The 10805-nt window shown below is 40.5% G+C and overlaps 1 protein-coding gene across 1 annotated transcript; it reads right to left on the reverse strand.

Moving 5' to 3' along the window:
- Positions 1–1491: 1491 nt before the first annotated feature.
- Positions 1492–7442, reverse strand: si:ch211-137a8.4 (A-kinase anchor protein 12). The gene is made up of 3 exons (XM_026923953.3): positions 7261–7442; positions 2856–4865; positions 1492–1991 (listed from the first exon to the last, which is right to left on the reverse strand). Exons 2-3 carry the CDS (start codon positions 4702–4704, stop codon positions 1969–1971), a joined length of 1872 nt encoding a protein of 623 aa, XP_026779754.1. The 5' UTR covers positions 4705–4865; positions 7261–7442; the 3' UTR covers positions 1492–1968.
- Between the last annotated feature and the right edge of the window lie 3363 nt (positions 7443–10805).

Here is a 10805-nt window from a genome sequence, read left to right on the forward strand (position 1 = left end):
CTTCTTAAGATGTGTATCTTTTCCACACGAAGTACTACCTTGAACATACAGAGCACATGAAACAAAATGTCTCTGCTTACTGTATGTTCAGTTAACATGGCCATTAGTGTCATCTGTCTGAACACTTACTGATCGAACAGACTGCTTTTCAAGAGAATTTTATCTGAAGTGAGTTTAATGTTCCATGAATTATAGCTAACACACACTTTGCTCCGGGGTATCTGAGAATAACAGCAGTAGATAAGTTAGGTTTTCATTCAGTGATGCAAACTGCAAAGGTCTGAGTTTGTCACCATCACAAATTATTATGATGATTACTTTTTGTTCAAAAACTGCATTACATGAGTATTGACAAATTACACTGATTCAGCTGACTTGAGAGTTTTGCTTTTTTGTTTGATATACTGGTGCAGGTTTTTTTTTTTTAAATTAATAATTTTTTTTTATACCTGTGCATATACATTTGTATTTTAAATCTGTTACAAGTAAGTAGGTCAAAATATACACCTTCAGGGGCCCTGAGTGTTGATGTAACAAAGCATCAGCAGATAAATTCAAGTTCATTGTTTAGCTGTCAATATATATTGATTTCTAAGGCTCTTCACACATTAGGCATCAGTCTGTTGTTTGCCGGTATGCAGTGGTTAAGTGCTTGTGCTGTTGTTTTTATGGTTATCTTTCCCGTTATAACGAGTAGTCATTATTTATGACTCCTTTTCATTCAGGCTGGTTCTTATTTATGATCCTTTGTAAGTTAAATTTTTTTTTTTTGCCAAAGGTGGACACCTGACCATCACAGCTATATATGGGCCTTCCTCAAACTGTTATATAGGATGCCTTTGTAAGCTGTAGCATTAAAATTTCCCTTCACTTGAACTAGTGAGCCTGGCCCGGACATGTTCCAGCATGACAATGCCCCTGTGCACAAAGCGAAGTCCATGAAGACATGATTTACCAAGGTCGAAGTGGAATAACTTGAGTGTCCTGCACAGAGCCCTGACCTCAACCCCACTGAACACTCTTTGGGATGAATTGGAACATTGGTTGCGCCCCAGGCCTCCTCACCCGACATCAGTGCCTGGCGTCGCTAATGCTCTTGTGGGTGATCGGACAAATCCCCACCGCCACACTCCAAAATCTAGTGGAAAGCCTTTGCATAAGAGTGGAGGCTATAACAGCATAGGGGCACTAAATCTGGAAACGGATGTTCAACATGTGATGATTAGGTGTCCAGAAAATTTAGGCCATATAGTGTATTTATTAGTAATGATAGCCTAAATAAGAAACACAGAACTATAGTGTTACAATTACATGACTGTAAGATCAATTCTACAATAATTTGAGAGTTTAATTTTTTGTGATCTAATACAAAACAGCATAAACTTCTAATATATTTAATGTTTACATTTATGGAAACTTATAACCATTTTAACATCTTGTGTTTATTTTTTGCATAAAGATAAAAGAAAGAAAGGCCCAGAGAGTGACAAATGGTTTTATGGTGGTTTATTCATGTACACAACATAACAGTCTAAAAACAAGCACAGAGATTAGAGCACATTCCATATTGAATCCACATTGGGGGCAGTCTGGAGTTATCTGAAATGTATATCACATTGATATTCCTAGTGAAAGGAAAGCTACAAACAGACAGAATGGCAATTAATATAAAACTAACAGTCTTTATGATCACATAATATGTGATCGTTGAGATTAACAATTCAAAGGAATGTCATTTTTGATAATATAAAATCTCACTAGAAGACAAGCAAAACATTGACAGTAATGGAATGTGCTGATTGATGACTGAATTATTGCTTTTCAAGTTTTTTTTAGCTATATGGATTGCATTTCTCACCATGGTGAATCGTGACAAACGTGTGATTACTTCTTTTTTTGGGGAGGGGGAGGGGGGCAAAGCTCCACGCTGAACGACTCCCATGGAGATCTAATCCTCTTTGTTTGGCCTCACACGTTTCCCGCCATTTTTTCTGGTGAATGATAACAGAAGAGATTAAATATATTACAATATATATTCAAGTACATAATGCATTTATATTTGCACATACTTTATAACAGATTGGTTATATATTTTCTAAAATAACTTTTGCACTAATAAAAATACCACAAATACCATTTCAAATTGTAGACCTAGCTCAAAACTTTAAGTAAAATACCCCCTTGAATTGTTGCTGGCTTAACATGAAAATACACACTTGGCAACGACCTACCATATGGTTAATTATATTATTTAGGGATATTCTGTATCAGACATTAAGAAGCATCGCTAGTGTTATAAAGACAAGAATCTATGAAACCACGTTCCTTCCCACCAATAATACAGTACAAAGGAACAAACAAAGGAAGGGGGTAGGAGTGGTTGGGGTATTATAGGTTAATAGCTTTTGTGTTTGTCTGTGATACAAGAACACATTTACATACATAGTGATGAGTACTCTTATTACAAACAACCAGAATAAATAAAAGGGCATCTAATTTTTTGTTGACTGTTCAGTGACAGTAACCAACATCAACATCTGTACAATTGCCATGATTTGTTTGAGAGAATTTTGGACTACTGTCAAGGAAATCCTTCTCCTTGACTAACTGGTCAGTGGCTGCCAGTAAAACAGTTCGAACGATGGAAGTTGCAGCCTGATAAAACATCCTCTTCAGGGTCTCTTCTTGGTCATCTGGCTCATCACTGTTTTTTGTTGACTCAGAAAAGGACCCTCCACTGTCAGGACTGCAATACACCCCAGTCTCTAATTCAATACTAGCACCTAATCCTACTACAGAATCTGTCTTCCCAGGTTCTGTCTTGTCATTGGAGTCAATTGCTGCTTCAAACTCACCGCTTTCAGCAACTGTGTTTTCAGTACCACAGTTCCCATCTTGATTCAGAATCTTCCCATCCTTTGCACAGGTTTTGTCACTAGAGTTGGTGTCCTCCTGGTTTGTCTCTTCTTCCTTTACAACATCGACCTGGACAGGAGGCTCATTATTATGTGCTGTGGTGTCTTCTGCTGCAGCACCTGAATATCCGTTCTCACCATTGGTCTTGGGTTCCACATTTGGCTCTGTCTGGTCTCCTCCCTCTGATGATAAGTGAGGCGTGTCTGACTGCTCACCAGATGGTATGCTTGGGAGGGACTTATCCTCTCCATCAGAACTTTTGTGCTCATCTACCACCTGAGCTCCGTTGTTGCTCTCACTTGGTGTGGCAGCCTGGTCCTCTGATCCACCCTGTGGGAGGTCAGTTGCCCCAGCTGTGTCTGCAGAGCCATCCGCATCTTTAGTTTCCCCTTTATTCTCTTTCTGTACTGCTGAGCCATCCCCCGTATCCATGCTAGTACTCTTCCCCTTACGCAGTATGAAATTCTTTAGTGAGACAGCGCGGTTGAAATGTGTCCTTTTGGACTTGGCAGTCTTGCCTGAGTCTTTACCCGCCTGTGGTTCTTCAGTCTGTTCTTGTTCACCTGTTGGTTCTTCCTCTTCTCCACCAGCATCTGCTGCTTTCTTTGACTTGGGAATTACTCGCTTTTTAAATGACGTCCAGATATCATTTGCATGCTGGTCTACAATTTTTGTATTTGTTGTTGCACTTGCTGCTGCAGCTGCTTCTTTCTCCTCCTCTCCATCTGCCTGGGTCTTCTCTTGAGTATCTCCATCACCTGATATCTTTGAATCTTCAGAAATTTGTGTGGTCCCCTGATCTGCCTCTGGAGTATTCTCATCTTTGAGATTATCTGAAGAGTCTTTGTCCTTTGGTTTGTGGATTCCAACAATTGATGGATCTCTCTTTAGACCTTGAAAAGTCCATGACCTCTTCAATTTCCACCTTTTTTGCCCAGTGTGCTCTGACTTTGTAGTTGAGTCCAGTGTCCCAGTGTCCCCTGCTGCATCTGCACTACCACCCTCTGCTCCTTCTGCATCCTTGGTTTCATCAGTGCTTTTCTTGTGACTCTTCTGTGCCATAAGCTTCTTAAAGGAATGCCAGCGTTTCATTGGTTTTGTAGTTTGGGAAGTTGACTTATCTGCCTCATCAGGTGATTGTGGGTCCTCGTTTTGATCCACCACAGCTGTGCTGGCATCAGCATCATCCAGTCTGTCAAGAGATTTCGACCGAACCTTTGCATGTTTTGATAGTTCTCCTGAGCCTTCTTTTTTCTCTGTGCTTTTGTGGGAGAAAATCTTGGCAACAGGCTTGCGAATGAAATCACGTACACTGGACTTTTCTCCCTGCTTTGGCTTGGCACTGGGTGCCTTCTGCTCGTGGACAGCCTCCTCATTGTCTGGTACTTTTTCAATAACTTGGCCATCCGTTGCTGCTTCACTTGCTGGCTGACTAGTTGACTGGTCTTTAGGATCTGCTTCTTCCCCTTGATCATTCTTATTCGTGGCTGAGACCTTATCTGGGTCTTCTGCAAGAACCTCTTCAGCTACTGTACTATGCTCTTTTTTCTTCTTCCCTCCCATTACTTTTCCAAGCCCACTTTTGTTCAGAAAAGAGTCCCAGATTTTCTCTGAGGCTGGCTTGACTTTGTTATCTGCTGATGGCTCTGTGGTCTGTGGTGCCTCTGTGGTAGGCTGCGTTTCCTCAGTTGGAACTGGGGATGACTCTGCATTTGAAGGCTCCTCCTCAGCTTTGGTCTCCCCAGCATCCACTTGGACTGGTTCTGTGTTGGCCTCTGTTGCTGCCATATCAAAAAGTGCTCTTTGAGCTCCTTCACTTAAACACTGTGTTTTTTTCTTATAGTATTTATGGAACAGAGTTCATCGATAACCAGCTCTGCTAGATAGCATTCCCACAAGAAACAAGGAATTCTGCATCCTATTCCGTGTGGAGAAGTTGGGTCTCAAATCTAGAGGGAAGAAAGAGTGAGAGTATATCAAATTACTTGGCACTGCAATTTTCCCCATTCTACCAGAGATGCTAAACATGTGAACATTTTCTTATTCATAGTCAAACTGAGTTTGAATAAACATTCTTAATGTTATTAAAATTAGTGATTATGAATGATAGAAAGAGTATATCATGATGTTGTGTGGAGGGGAAGTGGAGTATGCATCAGAAAAATTTAATGAGAGTTTTTAGTACTATCACCTATCCTATTCAGTGATTTTGTTTCTTGTTCAGCATTGTTTTGAGCGGTTTATTGCTGGTGCACACTGTCCCATCAAAACCTAATAGCCTGGCATAAAACAAAAGTAAAAGAGATGAGAGTGAATGTTCTACCTTTAGTTAGCCAACAGACTGGTTAAAAAAAATCATCCACGTTCTTAGGTTCACTAGGAAATGTTCTCTAATGAGCTATTCATATTTCAAGAACCTTTGCAACAAGGTTTCTGGAGGCACTTTTAAGAGTTCAGCTGGTGAGAATTTTTGCATATTCCAATTCATTGTGCGGGTCTAGATTTCCATAAGGCATTCAAAATCCTGTGTAAAAATAGCTCTTTATATTGATGTCTACATGACGATGAAAGAGCTCATTTTATTAATGAACGCTTCTTCACCCGGGGTCAAGTTGTACTGCCTTCTTAACACTAGGCTCCTTCTTCTCAGTCCACTGAGGCTTCTTTTATGGTTCAATATCTTAGCTAGAGTCTCTTCTGAAGCTCAAAACAATTTCAATCTTTTTCAATTTGAAAATAGTTAACATTTAGGTTAAGTGGTAGGCTAAAGCTCAAGATAGTCACACAGCCCTACAGTATAATCGATTTGGCCTGTGATTGCTTGTGCAGCCAAGTTCTTACCCTACAGTTACAGTAGCCAAAACCAGGTCTCTATCTGAGTGTGCTGCAATTTTCATTTTATGGCCACTATACGTGTACTCTCCTCTGAGTCCCCGCTTTTCCATCTGACTGACACACGGACAATTAAACCTGGACGGTTTTGTCCTCTCTTTTCATTGACAAGCCATTTTGGCCCCTTGCCTTTGTTATGATAAAGGGAGCAGGGAGAGGGGGAGTCTGCAGAAGCTCCCTCGATTTGAGCTCAACTGTGGACTCAAACCTCGTTGCAGAAGTGTGTGTGTGTGTGTGTGTGTGTGTGTGTGTGTGTGTGTGTGTGTGTGTCTGGGGGGGTGGGGGGTGATGGGGCAATGCAAATGCTCGAGACAGCAGGTGTCCGTGCTTTTCAAAAGCTTATTTGCAATGCTAATGTAATTCCCAACCCCCTTCATTTTTTGTCAAGAAAAAAAAAAAAGCCTGTCATTTAATACAAATACCAAAATAGACTACTTATAGCGTTTAAATTGATGACGTAAACGAGCAACTTAGTCAAAACGTCACGGACAGACAATGAGTCATGCTTCTCTGGAAAACATCTTGAACAAAAGGCAGATGCGAAATCGTCGATTCAGAAAAAAATTAGGCGCTCGAGACTCAATATGCTCTATAAATATAGACTAGCATTGTAATGTTTACATGTAACTTCTCTGTTGCGCGCTAAAGAAACAGGTACATTGTGAAATCAATATGCAGCGGGAAAACAACAGCAACTTGAGCACACACACACGCACGCACACACAAACAAAACCAGTCGTCACCGTAGCCTAGACTGCTGTAACGTCACGTTAATAAGGCACAGGTTGAGCTACATTGTGTAAATACTTGCAGTGGCTGAGCAAACAGTGTTCATAACGGGTGTTTTGAAAAAACACATGAAAAAAAAAAAGAAAAAAGATTGGATTTTAAGCGCATCGAGCGCGGTCCTTTCCAAATCCACACACTTGAGTGACTCTAATTATAATGTGCAAGAGGACGACAGTCTGGCGCGCTTGGCGAAGTTGACCGAATGAATGATGCCGTCTGCTTCAGCACACAAAGCCATAAACAGATGCTTGCTTTCCAAGCGAAAATATGCAATCCAACAGAAATAAAATACAGAAATGTAATATTACATATCACAATACCCTAACCGCCGTGGATTCAAAACAACGACGCATTCATGGTCAGTGAGGTTATAATCATTTCTATCAATCCAGACGTCTGCCCTTTCACTCTACGTCTCACACAAATAAATAAATAAAATAAATAAATATATAAAATAAATAAATAACCAGCACCGCAACTGGGTATAGCAGATCTAAAGAAACGCGCACATGCGCATGTTTTTATCAAAGTCATCAGGCTGGAGCTGCAGAAAGAGACAGGTTCCCCTTGTTCCAAAAAAACAAAAACAACTGTTTCATTAAAAAAAAACAGACGTTTTAATATACAAAACCCACCGACTATTTCAGTAATTGTTCACCTTACCTTGTTTTGGGACGCTAAATCCGTTGCTGGGTGTTGGTGAGAGGGAATAATCTGCTGCAGACTGGAAAAGCTAGAGAAACTAAATCCCTGTTCGCATCCTCCCCGCGCCTCACTACAGCCAGCCAACCCCCGTGTAGAGAATCGCGCGGGGACTCGAGGGTCGCACTGGCGTCACACACACACACACACACACACACACACAGAGACACAGCAGCCTGCTCACCCCCGTTACCCCTAGCAACTAGTTAACCCCCCCCCCTCACCTCACCCCACCCCATCCCAACCCAACACACACCCTATTGCAAACGCACCCGTTTGTAACTGAGATTGTCTCGTTTAGAAGTGATTCTGTTAGGGGGGGAAAAGCCATATGCCCTTATTCCTAATCTGCATAAAGGATGGCGATGTCATTAGGCTACTTCACCCGCTCATTTCTAACGACCAGACTCTTTATACTGCCTTGCTTGGTCAGCGGCTGCCTTATTCATCCCTGGAACCAACTGTGACCCTGGGAATTACTGGGCAGTTACATGGATGGGGCTTGAAGGGTATCACACAGGCTACGATATACTCCTTAGGTCTAATATACGATATACAACACAGTATACACCGCTTTTCAGGAAGGATTAACAAACATCTGGACGAAAATGAAGCTATTTCTGAGATCCTGTAGTGATGTACATCAATTAGATCATAGGCTACAATATACGTCATATATTATAGACCTAGGATACAGTATATCATAAGATATCTTGTTTTTATTTAAAGAAGACTTAAGGAACATCTCAAAGAAAATTAAACCATTACTCAAATTCTACAATATAAGCTGAATTCAGGTATTGAAACATTAGGAGAATTTGGGACTGTTAAACTTAGCAGTTTCTTTTCTGGTCTGATAAGTGAAAGTGGAAACTTATGTTAGTGAGCCCTTGCAGTGGAAGTGCGTGATAGAAATAACATATGACATCATAGAAGTGGGTGTGGCCACATTCAAACTAGAAGGTGACCCCAAAAATCTTAGGGTAGGAAAAAGACATATGCTTTGGCTAGTTTTTTCATGGTTATAAAATTGTCTTGAATAATTTATTCCACATACTTATGATGCATATACTGTATATACATAAGGTATGCTACTGTAAGAAAATAAGCATAAAGTTATTTAAAAAAAATGTTACTTATCTTTTGGTGGTTGTATTCTACTGTGAATATTACTTAATCTTTTCATACTTAATTTTCAGAAAGGATTGGCTATGAATTTGGAAAATATCAAAAAATTTCCAAATTACCAAACATGTCATTTTCATTTTAGTCAGTCTTGACAAAAGGGTAAACAATGCTCCTTCAGAATATGATAGTCAACACCATGAGGTTTACAGAAATGCATCATACGTTGGAGTATTTGTTTATTAATGGCAAGAAAGCTTAGACAAGGTGGAAATTCTAAATGTCCCAATATAGCTGAATTCACCCTAGTTTATAGTCTACATTGCCCTAAATTATAATATACACTGCATATATACACTGTACCATATACTGTATATCACTGTACAATATATGGCTAAAAGTGTGGGACACTTGACCATCACATCCATATGTGCTTTTTGAGCATCCCATTCCAGATTTAGTCCCCCTTTGCTATTATAATAACCTCCATTCTTCTGGGAAGGCTTTCCACTAGATTTTGGAGTGTTTCTGTGGGGACTTTCTCAATCAGCCACAAGAGCATTAGCGAGGTCAGGCACTGATGTCGTGTGAGGAGATGTGGGGTGCAGCTGGCATTCCAGTTCATCCCAAAGAGTGTTCAGTGGGGTTGAGGTCAGGGCTCTGTGCAGGTCACTCAAGGTCTTTCACTCCAACCTTGGCAAACCATGTCTTCATGGAGACTGCTATGTGCACAGGGGCATTGTCATGCTGGAACATGTCCGGGCCAGGCTCACTAGTTCAAGTGAAGGGAAATTTTAATGCTACAGCTTACAAAGGCATCCTATATAACAGTTTGAGGAAGGCCCATATATAGCTGTGATGGTCAGGTGTCCACAAACCTTTAGCAAAAAAAAAAAAAAATTAACTTACAAAGGATTATAACTTCTTCCACTGAAGGGAAACTGTAATGCTACGCATCCAAATGCATCCTATACAATTGTGTGTACTTTATATATATAAATAATCATATTTTGTGGTAACAGTTTGGGGAAGGTCCACATGTGGGTGTGATGGTCAAGTGACCACCAACTTTTGGGCATATAGTGTGCATATAGTGTGTTTTTCTATGGAGAAATCAAAGTGCATCTAGGAGAAAATGGACATATTTCTTGCAGTATTAAATAAATGATGATGGTCATCTATTGGCAGTCAGACCAAATACAGTGATCATCCCGATGTGTTTGGGTGCTACTTGAGTGAAAGGAAAAGATAAAAGAAAGATAAAAAAATTTCTGCAGAGAACCCAAGTCTGTGCAGCAAGAAATAGAAATTAAACATGCCATTTAGTGTGAATGCCAGCATCGGATATGTCTCCATTTTAATATGAGTCACAATTTGCCCTCTGGACAGAATAAAATGTGTGCTGCATTGTTTCATGATTAATATTTTATGACTATCAGAAGAAAATGTGTTCATGCGTCGAGCTTTCATTTCCTAGTTGAAGATGCTGTTGAGCCGGTGTTGCTCATTTCCCCTCAGAGTTCTGCTTTTGAATCAGCCATCTTGTGTCTGACTGATGACAGAAATGACAACGTTAGAGGCACATCCATTTGGCAGACCGGTGAGTCTGCTTTAATCATTTCATTCTTGTCATATGCCAGATCTTATATAATTGCTCAGTTTCAGCAAGTGCCCATGTCCATCATGACTTAATAATGAATTCAGGACGTAGTGCTTGTAGATGAGATTAAAACAACCCCAGAATAGTGGTTTACTACTAATAATAATATTACCCATCACCAGCCAAATAAGGTTAAGATAAATTTGGCAGCAAGCTGTTTTATTTGTTCCTTACAAGAATAACTGGTCCAATTAGAATATGCATCCTTTTTTGACAGTTGAGAACTCAGTGTCATTTGGAAGTCACTATCAGTGAAGGCAATAATGGCAGCTGCTTAGTCTGAGCAGACAACAGACTTTTCCCTTGTTCAAGTATCTATAAGCAGAAAAAAATGCCTAAGCAAGCACTAACAGATAAAGCCATGAAAGCTTGGTAGCCTGTACAAGCCAAACACAGATCCTGTAAACACACATCTAATGTCTTGTAAGCTCAGGGATTGACTATGGGTCCAACATGGAGAGCCGCTGCCCGTGTTATGAATGGATCTAGCTATGGCGGGAAAGAAGTGTGGTGGCAGTGTTTGTGTGTAAGTGGAGGGGCGACGTGGGGGTTGGGTGCTGCCGCTATGACAGACTCAGCTGAAGGCTGTGTCAAGCTCACGGCGATGCCTGTCAAGTCCATTTCCTGCACTCTCATCTGCTGCGTAGACGTCTTATTTTAAGAAGCCACTAACGTGAGGATGTGAAGACCAACATGTGCCAGAGCATGCTGCTGTAAACGT

Source organism: Pangasianodon hypophthalmus, chromosome 14 (assembly GCF_027358585.1).
Source record: "Pangasianodon hypophthalmus isolate fPanHyp1 chromosome 14, fPanHyp1.pri, whole genome shotgun sequence".
NCBI lineage: Eukaryota > Metazoa > Chordata > Actinopteri > Siluriformes > Pangasiidae > Pangasianodon > Pangasianodon hypophthalmus.

What these genes read in the sequence shown, in the direction of transcription:
- si:ch211-137a8.4 (XM_026923953.3), bottom strand. Translation starts at nt 4,704, where the DNA reads ATGGCAGCAACAGAGGCCAACACAGAACCAGTCCAAGTGGATGCTGGG. An exon ending in AAACACAGTTGCTGAAAGCG is followed by an intron (nt 1,992 to 2,855) that starts GTGAGTTTGAAG and finishes ATCATTCACCAG; the next exon opens with AAAAAATGGCGGGAAACGTG.